Source organism: Eurosta solidaginis, chromosome 2 (assembly GCF_040869045.1).
Source record: "Eurosta solidaginis isolate ZX-2024a chromosome 2, ASM4086904v1, whole genome shotgun sequence".
NCBI classification, from domain to species: Eukaryota; Metazoa; Arthropoda; class Insecta; order Diptera; family Tephritidae; genus Eurosta; species Eurosta solidaginis.
In genome coordinates, this window is record NC_090320.1 from 37,642,431 (window position 1) to 37,660,897 (window position 18,467).

The 18,467-nt window shown below is 39.6% G+C and overlaps 1 protein-coding gene across 2 annotated transcripts in view; it reads left to right on the plus strand.

Annotated features, from left to right (window-relative positions):
- Positions 1 to 18,467, plus strand: part of LOC137239567 (zinc finger protein weckle-like) — a 185,253-nt gene that overhangs the window by 164,071 nt on the left and 2,715 nt on the right. For both annotated transcript variants that reach the window (XM_067765000.1, XM_067764999.1), the window contains exon 3: positions 16,939 to 17,415. In XM_067765000.1, the coding sequence (XP_067621101.1) occupies positions 16,939 to 17,415 (477 nt within the window). The remainder of the gene's footprint in view (positions 1 to 16,938; positions 17,416 to 18,467) is intronic.

An 18,467-nucleotide genomic window follows, 5' to 3' on the forward strand; every position in this document is an offset into this window, starting at 1 on the left:
ACGAAGATATGACCACTTATACAGTCCACGGAGCGTCCACACTCCCGGAAGTAACGTATAGGTACTGTCTGCATAGATCATCATCATTCATCATGAATTGGCACTTAACGCGATTTTGGCAGTTTCGTAACAAATCATGCCAGCTTTCCCTGTTTCGCGGTAACTGACGGCGATTGGGAGCACCATGAGATGTGAAGTCTTCCTCGACCATCGCAACTCTGTGGAGGTCTCTCCCTTCCACTGCTTCGAAACTGCTGTTTCGACTGAAGTACTTTCTTGGCCGTAGCATCATCATGCACTTGGAAAGAATTATCCTCCATTTGATTTCAAGGTTCTGGATGTACACACCTTGAAGAAAACTTGGGGTACACTATACCCAAGCCACCATTTTGGCAACATGGTCAACGCCGCAAGTAACATATAAGTATAAAATGAATTAATTAAAATAACTTTTGAAAATTAACACCCTACTTATAAATTTCTGAATTTGAACTGTAATTTTCTGAACTTGAAATGTAATTTTCTGAACTTGAATTGTAATATTCTGAACTTAGAATGAAAATTCTGAACTTGAATTGTAATTTTCTGAACTTGAATGTAGTTTTCTGAACTTAAATTGGAATTTCTGAACTTGAGTTGTAAATTTCTGAACTTGAATTGTAAAAATCTGAATTTAAATTGGAAATTTTGAACTTGAATTGTAATATTCTGAATTGTAAATTTCTGAACTTAAACTGGAAAAGGTGTAACTATAGAGAAGAAAAAAATGTAAATAAAAACAAAAATATATATGTATACGAACCAATCTACCAAATATAAGTATATTACGTATTCCCTAGAGCTGATAGCCCTGGCAGCTAATGCTCGTCTAATGTTAACTTATTAATTTATTTAATCTGTTAATAAATAATAATAATAGATTGTATGCATTATTTGGTTGGTACTGGTTGTTTAATTAATATCAACCCCATTAGACCCAGTTTTCACAACGTTTGTCATATTTATCTTTATTGTAAAGTTTTAGCTACGATAATCAGTAATTATAAATGAATTCTAGGTATGCAAATATTAGCTAGTTATTTGATTATTGGGCGGTCTGTCACCTCCCAGTTGAAAAGGTTGGCCACATCCCTTATGTTATTGTGGTAATCTAAATTGTTTCTAAATTGCTTCTATTTGATTATTGATAAGAAGATAAGTACGAAAATGAAGATAATCCCGTTATACGTAAACTTGGTTTAAAAAAACTTGCGTATGGGTAACGGCTGTGAACGTGTTTATAGCTGCCTTTAAAGCTTTTAAATAGTTTTCAAATAGTTTAGATTCATTTAAAAGATATTTATGTTAAAGCTCGACTTTTAACTCTAAGCGCTTAAAGGTTCACATTCTTTATTGCGGTTGTACTAAATGTCCGATATCAAATCATTTCAGAATTTGTTTAGAAAGCGTCTTATTTCAGAATATGGTTTAAGAGCTATTGCAGCTACAAATGTGTTGAGCTTATTTTAAGAGTGACGATCGCAGTAGATAATAGACCTGAGCCATAATCGATTATTTTCAATATTAAGCGCCAAATACACGACACGAACATTTCCGCGAACATTCCCGTTATGTCATGTTTCTGCGACCTTTTCTGTCGTGTATGGTGGTGTTTGCCAGTTCGCGCAAATGTTCGCCAAAAATCAAAATATTTTAATTTTTGGCGAACATTTGCGCGAACTGTTCGTGCGTGTATGGCGAAATAGCTCATAATCGTAGTAATTTCTGAACGGAACAGACGTTCCCGGAAAAGTAAAATGGACAATAAAAAATTTCTGAGTGAATTTATTGAAATGTATAAATCTTTGCCATCATTGTGGCAAGTAAAAAGCAAAGATTATTGTAATAGAATTAAAAAGAATAATGATTATGCGACTTTAATCGAAAAATTAAAAGAAGTAGATCCTGATGCCACAAAGGATACAGTTATAAAAAAAATAAGTAGTTTGCGGGCGCAATACCGGCGTGAATCAAAATTTTCAATGGTTTATTTTTTAGAGATGAAAAAAATTTTGTTTCGCTAAAAAGGTCGGCATCAGACGCTCTTCAATTTGTGCCAACATCCACCATCAAAAATTCGTAATTAGCATTAACCACTGCCATTAAAATGATGGAAAATTTTTTTTATAATTATAATAAAAAGATCCAGATCCAGGTGGCTTTGTTATATTGACGTGTTTTCCATCAATTGCGCCTATACAATTTGGGAAGTTCCAGCGTACATCAAAATTTTTCGCTTCTACCTTCCAATCTTTTTCTGTTTGTGGAAGCTGAAAAGTAATGAAAAACTTATAAATCTTTCTTTTTAGGAATTCACTGTTCGATCAAGCAAAAGAAAAGTTTCTGAAGAAGATACACTTATTAAAATTGCATGCGAGAGACTTGCCAACAGCCGCGAACCCACAGAAGGTGACTCCTTGGCTCAATCGTGGGCTTCGCAATATAGTGAAATGGAGGCCTCCCAGAAAACGATTGCGCGAAAAATCATATCAGATGTTTTATTTCAAGGTTGCTTGGGAGCATTGGAATTTAGACACGCGAGTCAAATCCAAAATGTTTTTAACCCAAGTCAAATATTAACACCAAATGTCATTCCGCAATACCCAATGCGCACGTCTACGCAACTTAACTACGCGGTGTCCCAACACTTGCAGAATTATACAATAAGAGTTCCGACTCCTTTAAGTAGCGGCTCGTCCATAAACAGTAGTAGAATGTCACCTCAAGTCACACAAAACGTACGAATCGTTGAAGATACAACTTACAGTTCCCAGGATAGGAACCTTTAAAAAATTAAAGCTGTGACGAACCAGCAGTTCGCCAATGGTTAAATCAAACACAAGAATTCAATTGAAATTCGCAAGAAAAATTTATTGTGCACTGGTGGCACTCACTATCATAACTAACTCTAATCATAATTACTTCTTCCCATGAAACCTTTAACTCTACGCTAATTATGTTAACGTTGCAGATCCCACCACCATCAAATATTTCGCAATCGATGAGTTGTGCGTGCACGTCAATATTGCCTATGCTGCATTTCTCACGGGTTGTTGATCGTGTTGTGTTACCATTCGCTTGCGCGTGGACTACGTCAGCGAAAGTTCTATATTGGCCAACAAACTCACATGCACGGCAACGTGAGTAAAGGGGGCGCCATTGGGGGTATTGGGAATATGGGTGTGATAACTCCTCCCCCTTTAAAGATCTGCGTCCCGCAGATCAAACGAAAAACGTGAAAGGTTTATGGTAGGTATGGAGTGGTCAAGGCTCCCTGTTGGTTGTCTAGTTCCTGAGTAATCAAGCTCAAATGTAGATGTGTCCTTCGTGATCGTATTGCCCTTTGTGCGATATGCCCCGTGTTCGAATATTTCTGGAAGGTTTAGCTTTCTAGTGTACCATATCCTGTGGAGAGCAGCGGCCACGACTATTCCGCATACTGTTAGGGCTTCTGTAATGATAGACAAATTGATTTTTTCATTAACGTATCCCAGATACCTTACGTTGTCCATTGTGATATCGTGGAAATATTCCAGGTTTATCTTCATTGTATGATTTTTAACTTTGGAAAGGATGGCTGGCAGAGCCTGCACTGTTATGGCTTGGTTGCTGGAGAAAACTTGGTCACCGATCTTGATAGTTTCATTGTTTAGTTGGATGACGTAGGTGCCGTTGATGGTGTTTGTGGAATTATTGCTCCTGATCACGCCTTGGTAATTCGAGAGAAATATCGTATTGTCGTTTACCAATTCTATAGTCGATCCATTTCTCCTGGTGAATTGGCAGCTAGCGTCTCCCCCTTTTAGTAATCGTGGTATGCAGCTATCTTCATCCAATTTTGATAAGGAGTCTGACCTGCATACTGTAGATGAACTGATTAGTATACAATTACTCGTCAACCCGTAAGTTTCCTCTTGGTTTACGAGCATCCTGTCAAACGGTAGGTCCAGCTGTTTGTGTCCGTATATGCCGGCGCGAGTGATCAGCATATTATATTTTTGGCTGTTACCTTCGGCATTGAGAGCACATAGAGAAGCAGTGTCCCATTTGTATATACTGACGGTTGACCGTACTCAATTGCTTCGATTATATTTTCGTACGGAAGGGTCTCCATTTCCGACAGCACCTGATTGATCTCGTCATTGTCAAGTAAGTTTGTGTTGACAATACCACTTTTTGCCAGCTGGCATGCCCGCACTATTTCGTTGACCATTTTGTTCAAATTCTGTTGCCTCGTTCTCCTTTGTAACATAGTTTGTGCGGTCCATCACCTCGTCAATTTTCTTCACGATGTCTTGGGTGGCCGTAAAAAGCTTCTTGTTAACTTTATATTGGTGGTTATTGCTCGCAATTACTTCGTTTTGGCTGCGGAGAATATTATTCCAGTCGGTTGCGTCGGGTGACCCTGCTAACCATTTCCATGCTGAGCCCAGCCAATCGATTGAGCGGGTTTTCCTAACTTTGCTTGTGTTGCCCGTTAATTCCTGGAGTCGCTCTAGTGTTTGGTTAATGTAGAGTTGAGCCAAAATCTTGTCGTCGGTTCGCTTCATTAGCCGGCTTGTCAATTCTTTCATCTGCATGGTAATTGTAGCATATTGTTGGATGTTGATAGCGTGAATCAGCTTGAATGATCCGCCAATGATCCACCCATTTCCGTCCTGGATGGTTATGATGGGTTCTTTATAGTGGAAAATATGAAGGGCGCTGATGGCTGGTGCCAGCAGTGGGAATCTGCAAGGATGTTATTCTTGTTAGTGTGTTAGTAAAGTAATTCCTAAGTTACTTAAAAGTTAGGATTTGTAGTTTTTACTAACTAGTGTGAGAAAAGAAAAATTTAATTTTGCCTTTAGGGCTGTAAATGTAGTTATTAGTGCTAGGTTTACAGAAAGGGATTTTATTTTGACATTTTATTATTATGCATAGCTTTGGTCTTGCTTAAATAAAATATTTTTTAGTGTGTTAGTAGCTTTTATTTATTTATTTATGTTTTTAGAATTAAAAATTTCGATAAATGTTTAGTAAAAATTTCGATACATGTTTAGTACAATATCTATAGGAATAGTTTTCATTGTCATTGTGATTAGTCGAGAGAAAAAAAAAGGATAAAAAATAAAAGGGTGGTAGTTTTTCTTCAATTATTATTTTTTCCCTTATTACGTCTTTAGGAAAAAATAATTTGTTTTCTTGTTTAAGTGTATTCCCCATTTCTTGTGCGGTGAGCAAAAAATGTGACTCTAAATTGCGGTTAAAAGATTTGTAAGTTGTAATTTTGATTAGTGGGGGAAAGGGAAACAAAATTTAAAAATATGAAAGGATAAAAAAGAATGGTTTATTGTTTTTATTTATACTTTTTTTGTTCTATAATTTTTCATTTCCCTTTTTTCCTTTGGCAATAAAATAAAAGAAAAAAGGAAAAGGCAAATTTAAAAAAGTTTTTTCTTTTTTTCACTCAACGGATTAGGCGAAGAGGATAATTTTTTCTTTTTTTTTTCACTCAACGGATTAGGCGAAGAGGATAATTTTTTCTTTTTTTCACTCAACGGATTAGGCGAAGAGGATAATTTTTTCTTTTTTTTCACTCAACGGATTAGGCGAAGAGGATAATTTTTTTTTTTTCACTCAACGGATTAGGCGAAGAGTATAAAGTCTCATATTTTTTCTTCCTGCGGATTAGGCGCTAGGATTAAGCTTCAATGTTTTTATAGGCTAGAGGATCATACTGCTCTCGAACCAGCTATGGGGGATCGTGGAATCCGGTTTGGGAGTGGCGTAGCCATTTGTCAAATTCGATGGCGTCACAACCTACTAAGGCACGATTTGTCCCACTAACAAGCCCGCTCTTGTAGTAATGATCATTTCCTTTTGTTTCGATTTCTTTTCGTTTTTGTTTTTGAGTTATTATAATTTTTTCATTTATTTTTCTGTGATTTTTTCTCTATATTTTTTATTTTTGCAACGATGTTTGCTTTTTTTCTCAGTTATGTGCTAGGATGTGTGTTCCTCCGTTTGACATTTTTAATGTGGGTTTTGTGAATTTTTTTACCACTGACTGTGGTTACTGATACCCTGTTATCCTTTGCGACAATTTCCTTTCTATATATGGGTTTTTGTTTACCCTTGATCTGGTTGTCCTTCACGTATATGACATCATTTTCGTCATAACGCTCAGGTAAAGACCTTTTCCTATTATGTCGTTCAATCTGGGCTTGCTGCTTTTCTGTCAACAAAGTTTTCAAATATTCATTGGTCTTCCTACTTTTTTCTAGAAGTTCTTGGTAGTTGGAAGCTCTTGCGCGGTTGAAAAATATTTCGCTGGGCTTTGTTTTTAGGTTTGCGTTATCTGCCTTTAGGCACCTGATGATTTCGATTAAAGTGGAATGTAGTCTTTACACCTGACCATTCACTTCGCTTCTCTGTGTCGGTGTGCGATACAACCTAGCCCCTAATGATTCCAAGAGGTTCTGTATAATTGGACTAATCAGACCGCGCTCGTTGTCGGTCACTAGGATATCTGGGGTCGTAAAATAGTGTAGGAGTTTCACTATTTTGTCCTTAAGGTGCAAAGTAGACTTGTTTCTCAAGTGAAAGAGTTTCGCAAATTTTGAAAATTTGTCAATACAACTGTGAAATTTCTCTCCTTGTATTTCAAATATGTCCACGTGAATAATTTCACAAGGACGTGATGGGATAGGTGTGTTTTGTAATTCTGGTTTATTTGGATGTCTATCGTATTTGTTAATTTTACACGTCTCGCAGGACGAGACGTATTTCTTGATGATGCTGTTCATTTTTGGGAAGTAGTATTTCTCTAAGATTTGCTTTTTATTTTCGGTGGCGTTGCGATGAGCTCTTTTGTGCTCTGCCCACACTATCTCGCAAATCCTATCAGGATCTCTCAAATCCTCTACAATAGACTGAGTTACACGGATTTTATATTGCATAAAATTCTCTAGGTATACTTTTTGAAGCAGCCCTAGATTACCTTCTGGCATTTTAATGCCGTTGACAACATTCGGCCTAAGCTTCTCTTTGAGTACCCTAATAAGCTCCTCTTCAGTGATAACTTCTATCTTTAAGTAGTGTCTCGAGTAACCTGGATGAGGTTCTTCAAATATTTCTAGTCTGCGTCTAAATACAAGCTGGTTCCTAAATACGTTAAGGGGCACTTCAACGAACGGTATGAGGTCAGAATTGTCCTGTTCTGCACTGTGGATCGTATCATCGTCCTTGCTTTCAGAGTTCGCTGTTGATCCTGTGGTTGCGTTCCGACTGGCGGCTTCGGATGTTGATGTGAGTGGGTTTGCTTGAGTTTTGAGTCGAGACAGAGCGTCAGCCACGACGTTAAATTTCCCTGGTTTGTAGATTATCTCGTAATTGTATTCCTCAACGTTCCAACGTTTTAGCTTGGCATTGTAATTACGATTGCTTAGAGAGAAAGTTAACGGTTGGTGGTCAGTAAATATACGTATCTTTTTAGCACCATAGAGGTAGTTCCGGAGGTTGTCCAAAGCCCATACGATGGCAAGCATTTCTTTTTCGTTTGTTGCGTATGCTTCTTCCGTAGTGGATAAACTCCGCGATATAAACGCTATGGGTTTGTCCTTGCCATCGTGATCTTGTGATAGTACTGCACCAATATCGAAATCGGAAGCGTCCGTCGTCAGGTTGAAGGATTTATCGAAGTTAGGGAAGGTCAAGACTTCGGAGGTCGTCAATATCTCCTTGAGATTCGCGAATGCTTCTTGGGCTTCATCGTTAGCGCCCCCGCTGCTAAGCAAGCCACAACAAGTACCCGCTACTGCTCGCGCCCCGCGGCGCCACGAACTCACACGGCTGCTCCCACTCATACCTACAATCTCCGTAGTAGAGTCGGGAGCAATAGATTTTTTGTAAACAGTTTTATTGAAATTAATAATAACATCGAAACCTGTCAAGTAGCACTAGAGGAAACACAAGGCCATTCAAAATTAAAGTTTGCTGAAATTACCACCGATGATGTTATTAATATCCTAACAGACTTTAAATATAAAATAGTTGGAATACCGGATATTTCTATGCTCAAATAATCATTAACAGCTTAGAAGATGGTGTGGTACCTGAAATGTGGAAAACGTCAACAATAATACCTGTGGAAAAAGTTAAAAAGACAATGCAACCTGAAGAACTTAGACCCATAAATACCCTGCCAAGTTATGCTAGAATTCTCGAAGTCGTTGTTAAGAATCAGTTGGTGAATCATCTTGAAGTAAATAATATACTAGTCTACCAACAGTCAGGATTTAGGAAAAAACATTCCTGTACATGTGCTGACTTTGACAGCTCACAGCTGTTCATCAGCTGTAAGCTGAGCTTTTAAAAATCGATACAAATCTAGTGAATGTATTTGTTATCGATTGTTAAAAAAAAATTAACGGTTTTTCAAATTTGAAAATTTTAATTAAATTCCGCTAGCGAAGCCAAATTGGCCACTGTGCAAGGGTCTGAAAAGTTACAATGATCTGCCTATGGATATAAAAAGTTGCAACCAAATAACAGTATTTAAAACAAAATTATATGAATATTGTAAAACCTTAGCTATAAGATAAAAAACTGTAATATTTTCTAATTTACGAATTAGGCTTCTGGCCGTAATAAATAAATAATCTAATCTAATGCCGAGCATCAGCCCCTGCCCCCCTCTTCTCCCCCCTCTTTTCCGGCAACAATTGTGTAGGTCAAGGAAACAGACTCTTAGTCCCTACCTCCCTTTGCACCGTCTGCCAGCACAGAATATATATGTTTGCGACATCCGCCCAATGCAGCTCTTGCCAAGGAGGGTGCCACTTTAGTAGATGATTTGGTCTCCGCGACGGCAACCCCGACGGGTTTCATTGCGCCATGTTGCCAGGCCGCATACCCAAATACACCGGGTACCCCAATGCTTACCCAAGGACGTCCAGTCCCAGGGCCACAACAGCAGTCGCGTCCTGGCCTTCCACAACCCAGGCGTAGTCACCCGTCACTTACTCCCAGAGTGACGACGTCTCCTTCTATGCACTTCAGAATTCTCAGTTAAACTGTAATGGATTAACTGGGAAGATCACGGAGATAGTCGATTTCATGAAGCGGTACAACATCCGCAATGCTGCGATTCAAGAGACTAAACTCTCAGCAAGATCTGCATTGCAGACCTGTTCTGGGTATAATGTCCACAGAAAAGATCGCGAGAGCGGAAATGGAGGCGGCCTCGCGTTTATCATACACCACTCTGTGCAGTATCATATATTTGATCCCGACATCAACCGCAGGGACAGTGTCTTAGAACGTCAAGGCTTATCTGTCCGTAGAAATCATCAACGTCTACATCCCTCCTGACACCTGTTGCCCTAGTGGATACCGCCCTAATATCAGCGCCTTACTCACTGTCAACAATCGCATTATCTTAGGCGATTTCAATGCCCATCACGATCAATTTCATTCAAACTTGCGGTTGGACAGTAGGGTGAGATGTTGGCGGATCAAATAGAAGAAACGACGTTCTGCACAATAAACGGAGACGCTGGAAGCTGTCACAGTTCGCCGGATATTTCAATCGTGAGCACAGAACTCGTAAACTGCGTCAACTGGCAGCCGATGGTAACATTGGCATCCGACCACCTGCCTATACTCATTTCGCTCGAGCGTTCCGCCGACTTCATCGTCACAGAAAAACGCACTTTCATTAACTTTAAAAAAGGAAAGTGGGACGAATACAAATCCTTTACAGACAACCGCTTTGCTGCCTTCCCTATCCCGAATAATGCCCGCCAAGGGGATGACCGCGAGGTCATTGAATCTGCCTCGGCTCGTTTCATTCCCGCCGGTAGAATTCCCGAAATTTGGCCCCAATTCCCGGCGGAGGCCGCAAGTTTAGCGAGAAAACGTGACCTTATAACACAGCTCGATCCCGGCGACCCCCAAATAAGGGATATAAACCAACGCATCAGATTGCTTGTGGATGAACACAAGCGGGCGAAATGGGCGGAGCACCTAAGCGGTTGTAACCTCTCTGCCGGTGTAGGTAAACTTTGGTCCACCGTAAAGTCCCTATCGAATCCGTCTAGGCACAATGACAAAGTTTCCATCGCCTTTGGCGATAAAGTGCTGTCGGATGCGAAAAAATCGCGAGCGCTTTCTGCCGACAATATATAATGCATTCTACGGTCGACATAGATAGACGGAGGGCCAACAGATACGCACATAAACATAAATGCAGCGCGTCACCAACTACCATCACCACCAAAGAGGTTGAGGATGCCATCGGTCATGCTAAATCATCCAAAGCAGAGGGCCCAGACGGCATAGCCATGCCGATGCTTAAAAGCCTAGGGAAAGAGGGTTTCAAATATTTAGCACATATCTTCAACCTGTCTCTTTCCACCTTTGTCATACCCGAAAAATGGAAAATGGCCATGGTGGTCCCGCTGCTAAAGCCTGGGAAACCAGCTAACATAGGAGAGTAATATCTCCCGATATCTCTCCTATCGCCAGTAGCCAAGACGCTTGAAGCCATTTTGCTCCCCTACTTCAAAGCAAATTTGCAGCTATCCTGCCATCAGCATGGCTTCAGAAAACTCCATAGCACCACCACCGCACTAAATGCCATCAGCACCCAGATAAATTGCGGTTTAAATCAAAACCTCCACCATAGAACAGTACTCGTTGCGCTAGACCTATCAAAAGCTTTTGATACGGTCAACCATGGCACATTACTGCAAGACCTGGAAGGGTCTACCCTTCCCCAAGTCTTAAAAGGTGGACCGCAAATTATCTGGGTGGTCGGCAGGCATCGGTACAATTTAGAAATGAAACATCAAAACCAAGAAGAATTGAACAAGGGGGTGCCACAGGGTGGTGTCCTATCCACACTTTTGTTTAATTTCTACATATCTAAGCTACCTTCGCCACCAGAAGGAGTTACTATCGTTTCCTACGCCGATGACTGCACAATAATGGCCACAGGCCCAGGCCCAAAGAGCGATGAGCTTTGCAACAGAATAAACGGCTACCTCCCTGATCTCTCCAGTTTTTTCGCCTCGCGAAACCTGGCATTATCACTGACTAAATCCTCCGCGACCTTATTTACAACATGGACGTTCCAAATGTCGACCATTTTGAACATCTACATCGATGGCACTACGCTACCGACTGTCCTACACCCCAAAATCCCGAAAATCCAAAGCCGTAATAAAATCCTCAGATCCCTTGCTGGCAGTACTTGGGTAAAAGACAAAGAAACGCTCATTACCACATACAAAGCAATTGGCCAGCCGATTGCAAGCTACTCGTCCCCTATATGGTCGCCAAGCCTAAAAATTACCCACTGGAATAAGCTATAGGCCTGCCAAAATACTGCTCTCAGAACCGCCACGGGCTGACTTCTTATGTCCCCAGAACATCTACATAATGAGGCGAGAATTCTCCCCATCAGGGAGAGAAATGAGATGTTAACCAAACAGTTCCTGTTGAATACCCAGAAACCTGGGCATCCCAACAGAAATCTGATTGATGAGGAGTCATCTCCTTAAGCATTTTGAGGAAATACGGCACCTGAGAACTCAGCCGTATGAAGCAAAAAAACACAAGCAGGTCCTTGGTGAACTCCACAAACAGGCTTCGGACCTTTATGCCAGGAATTGCCCGGTGAATCCAGTACTCAAAGAACAGTACCCAAAGCTTGCGGAAGAGGAACGCATACTTCCCAGGGAAACGCGAGTCACTATAGCTCAACTTCGTTCTGGATACTGTAACAGGTTAAACTCTTACCTATCCAGAATCAACCCCGACATACAAAATGTATGCCCTGCTTGCAATGGTCCCCACATGACACCAACCAAATCTTTAATTGTAATGTGGAACCAACGTGTCTAACACCCCTTTCATTATGGTCCACCCCTGTTGAAACAGAAACTTTCCTTGGACTCCCGTTGGAGGATATTGTTGACAATTGGTTATTGGTCGCAGCTATTAGGTGATGAAATTAAATTTCAGGTGTTTGCGTGCCATTGACGTTTTCCGTTATTCTGACAAGTTCGGCATGCATAATTTAGAGGGTTGTCTATTATACAGAACTGCCTTTGAGTTCTACTACGATCGTAGTAGATTTTACTATACGTTTAGAAATATTATAACTATATAAGCCGTTACTAGAATTGTTTAGCCAAAAAGATTAACGTAACTTTATATTCCCTAACAGAATATAGACAAAATTTTGCAGAAAACTAATTTATTTGAAGAATTTGTACGAAAAATTAAGCAATCCAAATTTATTACTTTTGAAATACACGTAAATACTGGCATTTATAGCTGCCGAAAAAGTGAGGTTAAGTTGTTGACATCACCTTTATTATTACATCATGATTTTTATTTATCTTTTTCAAAGCTTCTACACTCAAAAGTATTGCAACTAAGGTATCCTCATTCACAGTTTTGAAAAAAAAGGTTATTTCAAAAATTATAAATTTTTTTTCGTCTCCTGTAAAATTTGTAAAAGTTGACTTAGCACATTTTCACATTAAGCTAACAATATTCACTAAGGCATCGAATCCCGGGATTTCGGAAATGACAATGCCGTTATTTTTAGGCATCATCCAGAGACTAGAATTTTGGCGCAAAAGTAAATATTGTAACGAATTTGCTTGTAAATCCTCTTATTTGCAATCCTCTGCTAAGTTCGAATCACTAAACTGTTGAATAAATAACTCCAATTTGTAATAATGCAAAATGGCCTTTATTAAAGTACTTCACAATAACAAACTGTGCAACGAATAGCTTGCTTAATAACCACACTGAATGATAGCTCAATGAAACTCTACTATTCAAAATAACACTGCTATTGCTCGCTAGATATCGTCTTAATCAAACTGCTTGACAACTCAAATCAAACTGAATTACTTCTTACTCGCCTGCCCCGCTTTTATAGTTTACGCTGCATACTTCTAGGCTCTTCGATTTCCAGAAGTTACTAGTTAGTTCGGCTACAAAATCGCCAGCCACAACTACGTGCACACATTATTGCTCTCTCTTGTGACAACTCAGATACGATATATGCATGTGTTTGGGCATTGCCGCTCCGCTGCTCGTATACGTACATATGTGTAGACGCAATTATTCGTTTATGTAGATACATAATGATTGAATTATTTATGTGAATGTTTGTAGTTTACAGTCTCTCGCGCATACATAGGCGTATAAGTAAATGCATCTGTGTGTGACATCTCTCTGGACTGCCTTATATATGTGTATACTTGATTTGATTATTAACGTAAATACTGCTTGGCATGGCCTTAGCATCGCCTTAGTGATCGGGTTAGTGATGCTAATATCCGTGACACTGCCCTCCACCTAAGTCTGATCGTCCCGATCAGACAAATCTCCCGATCTAACTGCCGCTAGCATCTCCAAATGTACCACTCTTCTAACCCGTGGTTTCCCAGTGGTTTGTATGCGGTAGATGGTATCACTGATCTTCTTCACAACCTTGTACGGGCCTTCCCAACTGCACCGAAATTTGGATGGAACACCTTTCCGCCGGTGAGGGTTGTATAACAGTACCAAATCTTCCGCCAAGAAACCTTTCGAATTATTGTTCTCATGGTACCTGTGTTTCATCGTACCACGCAATACCCTGGTTCGTTCCTTCACACTCTGTTGTTTGGCCAATGAACCACTTCGTAGAGCTTGCGCTGGACGAATTTCCTTTGCATAATCGGTATCGTTCCCACATTTTACAACAGTAGTGCGCTCCGGCTTGAAACTACCCTCGCATTCTTTCTCGGAAATTCGTTGCTTCGTTTTCCTGCGTCTTTTAGGTTTTGTCAATGCCAGTGTTTCTCTCGCAGGTACTTTTGATTTTGATTTATTTGGCCCATTCGATCTATCAACCTTTACCTTTGAATTTCGTGGCCTTCGTCGAGTATTCTCCACCAGTACCCGATTACTGCTGAACCCTTTTTCCAAACTAAAGTTAAGTGGCACATCTTGGTTCTCATAACGCATCACCCTTCTCTGCATATCGATCTTGATGTCATGGTCAACCAAGAAATCCACTCCCAATATAACTTCATCAACAATCTCCGCCACAACAAATTTGTGTAGAACCATGACCTTCCCAATCAATACTTCACATATCACTTCTCCCTGAACTTGGTTATACTCGCCAGTGACCGTACGCAACTTTGCTCCAGGTAACGGTTTTACTCTCCTGTTGACCAAGTCAGATCGGATCAAGGAATGAGATGCGCCCGTATCTACAGTCAGTACTCGTTCTTTGCCATCCACATTCCCTCTGACGGTAAGACTGCTCGATTTTCTACCAATTTGCGACACAGATATCACAGGGCATTCAATAGCTGGATCTAGCTCTCTACCTCTTACTCGCTCTTGCTCATCTCCTCCAGCTTTGCGTTTATGGCCACCCACATTGTTGGAACTATTAGGACCAAGATCGCAATGACGTGCAATGTGACCTGGGTTGCCGCACTTGAAACATTTAATAACTCCGGCATTCTTCTGTTGAGATCCCTTCAGTGCTTCCAAAATTGTTTCTACCCACTCTGGCCTTTCTACTTCCACACGGCGTGCTTTGAAAACTGGCTTACACAGAAGCGACGCTGTTTCCTGTATCAGAGCATGCGATACCGTTTCAGCAAATGTTAGTTTGGGATTCGCATATGTAGCCCGCTTCGTTTCCACATCTCGTATGCCATTTATAAAACTCTGGATTTTTACCCTCGCGGTGTATTCCACGGGTGCGTCCGCATTTGCGAGATGAGCCAACCTTTCAACATCTGAAGCAAACTCCTGCAATGTCTCATTTGCTTTTTGGTAGCGGTTTTGCAACTCAATTTGGAATATCTGTTTCCTATGCTCGCTTCCGTAACGTCTCTCTAAAGCGCTCATCAATGTTTCGTAGTGAATCCGCTCGTACTCTGGGATGGTCTGTAAGATTTCCGCGGCAGGCCCTTTCAGTGCCACGAACAGAGCTGCAACTTCATCTTCAGCATTCCATTGGTTCACTGCTGCGGTCTTCTCAAACTGTAGCTTAAAGACCTGAAAAGGAACAGAACCGTCAAAGGATGGTGTCTTTACCTTTGGATTACTGGCTGAAACAGCTGGGCGGTTTAGTTGTAACTGCTCCATACGACCTTTTAACGCTTCTATTTCGGCATCAATTTTGCCCTCGAGTTGTAAAATTTTTGCATCCTGCTCTTCCAGTTTCACAAAGAGCTGCGATGATACGTGTTCCGAAATTTGTGCCGATATTGCAGATATACGTGCCTCTTGCGCTTCCAGTTGAGATGCCAAATGTGTCTTCTGTTCTTCCAATTGTAATGTTATACGGGTTTCCTGCGATTCCAGTTGGGATACCATATACGTCTTCTGTTCTTCAAGTTGTGAAGAAATTTGTGTTTCCTGTGCTTCAATCTTCGATGTTATTCGTGTCTCTTGGGATTCCATCTGTGATGACATATACGTTTTCTGTTCTTCTAGTTGAGATGACATATACTTTTTCTGTTCTTCTAGTTGAGATGCCAGTTGCGACGACATTGATGCTACTGTCGATGTTTGTGCAGATATTGCAGCCAATATCATGTTCAAGTCTGTGCTAGTAACTGTCTGCGATGTTTCGTTTTTCTCTTCAATTTTTGTTGTTGTTTCGTCCCCATCAGGATAAAAGACAAACTCGTCCACATCAATTCCTTGCGACTCCATTACCTCTCGTAGCCATGCTTGAAGTTCGATCTTATTGCCGGTTGTATTTAATCCACGGTTCTCCAACTCCTTTTTCAGTTGCTGGATCTTCAATTCACTGAACTTTGCCATGTCAAAGTTGTATTCCCAATCTTCGGAATTTATTCAACAATTCCTCTTCTGACACCAATTGTAACGAATTTGCTTGTAAATCCTCTTATTTGCAATCCTCTGCTAAGTTCGAATCACTAAACTGTTGAATAAATAACTCCAATTTGTAATAATGCAAAATGGCCTTTATTAAAGTACTTCACAATAACAAACTGTGCAACAAATAGCTTGCTTAATAACCACACTGATTGATAGCTCAATGAAACTCTACTATTCAAAATAACACTGCTATTGCTCGCTAGATATCGTCTTAATCAAACTGCTTGACAACTCAAATCAAACTGAATTACTTCTTACTCGCCTGCCCCGCTTTTATAGTTTACGCTGCATACTTCTAGGCTCTTCGATTTCCAGAAGTTACTAGTTAGTTCGGCTACAAAATCGCCAGCCACAACTACGTGCACACATTATTGCTCTCTCTTGTGACAACTCAGATACGATATATGCATGTGTTTGTGCATTGCCGCTCCGCTGCTCGTATACGTACATATGTGTAGACGCAATTATTTATTCGTTTATGTAGATACATAATGATTGAATTATTTATGTGAATGTTTGTAGTTTACAGTCTCTCGCGCATACATAGGCGTATAAGTAAATGCATCTGTGTGTGACATCTCTCTGGACTGCCTTATATATGTGTATACTTGATTTGATTATTAACGTAAATACTGCTTGGCATGGCCTTAGCATCGCCTTAGTGATGGGATAAGTTAGTGATGCTAATATCCGTGACAATATGTAACATATACAAAAATGAGTAGGTTAACAAAAAAAAAAAAAACAAAAAAATACATAAGAAAAATGTATGTTTCCTTTGAAATCGTTTAAAATTGCCCATACACATCGTTTATTGGCACAACATCAAAATTAAAAAAAGATTAGATCGACAAATAGTCGATTCTATTCCGATCGACACTCCCAATAGGGGGATAGTTTTTCAAACATTGTCTCAAACGCATTGAATAATAAGTAAAAATGCAGTTAATTTTATAACTTTGACATTCACAAATATAGATACCAATGCAGAAACTATGTAAGGAGAACAAAGACCAAATGCCAAAAAATCTCAGAATATCTAAAACTAAGGTGCTCTTAAGAAGTTTGAACAAAAATGGCAAAGTTGATATTCTTTACACTTGTCCGAAATGTTCATTACGTTATCAACATAAATCACATTTTACAATACATATGAGAAATGAACACTTATGTCACGATTTACCACGTTACACTTGTGCTGATTGTTGGAAATTATTTGACCACGAGGATACCTTGCTAGCTCATATAAATTATGACCATCCACTTACAATTTTGGAATTTCCTTGCCTGTATTGTGAAGACAAATTTCGAAGCGAAGATGACTTGGCCAAACATAAAGCGCGCTATCATTTCCGGAAACATGTTTGTAAAGAATGCGGCAAATGTTTTATCAATATGGAATATCTACTAAAACATTCGAGGTTACATTATAAGCAAAAGCATGATTCTAAAGAGGTGAGATAAAAATTTATGCTTATATGCATATTCACAAACCCAATGAAATTAATTAATGTTTATTCTAAAGTGATCCACAAAGTCAAACATTTTTCATATAAGGTAGTTTAAAAGTCGATTTTATTGTGTTTATTTTGGGATGCACTTCGATTTTTCAGGAGCTTAAAAGAAAACGATGTTGATCGGTTGTTGGTCTTCCGCATGATGAAATGAATATTCAGGTGTTCTCATCCCGTTGACGTTTTCCCTTATTCTGACAAGTTCGGCATGCATAAATTAGAGGGTTGTCTATCATACCGAACTGCCTTTGAGTTCTACTACGATCGTAGTAGATTTTACTATACGTTTAGAAATATTATAGCTATATAAGCCGTTACTAGAATTGTTTAGCTAAAAGGATTAACGTAACTTTGTATTCCCTAACAGAATATAGACAAAATTTTGCAGAAAACTAATTTATTTAAAGAATTTGTACGAAAAGTTAAGCAATCCAAATTTTATACTTTTGAATTACACGTAAATACTGACATTTAGAGCTGCCGAAAAAGTGAGGTTATGTTGTTGACATCACCTTTATTATTACATCATGGGTCGTCCGGAAAAGAGAACCGCCATTCTTTATTATTTTGACAGCTCAGCGGCAACCAATCAAATTTCCGGGTTGCTTTAACAATCGTTCTATTATTCTATTACAATTGACTCGTGGTCATATTAGACCATAATACTTATACTACGTTTACAGTAGTGATGACACAGATAACCAATTAACAGTTGAGGTAATCGCAGTTTTGGGTTATCTACAATTTTAATTTTGCCGTCTATTAACTTTGACATGCTTAACACTATGGTAACTTTATTTGTTGTTGTTTCGCGAAGAAACGAAGATAACGCCCGACGTAACTCTCACCTATCAGTTGCTTTAATTTTGTGCAGGCAAACAGAAGAGAAACTTTGAAGCAATCTGTAAAATTTGTATAAACTCTGTTTACTGTGATTACCCCAATTGAAGCCCGGGTTTTCAGTGCGGGTTTAAATTCCAGTAAAAGTTGGGT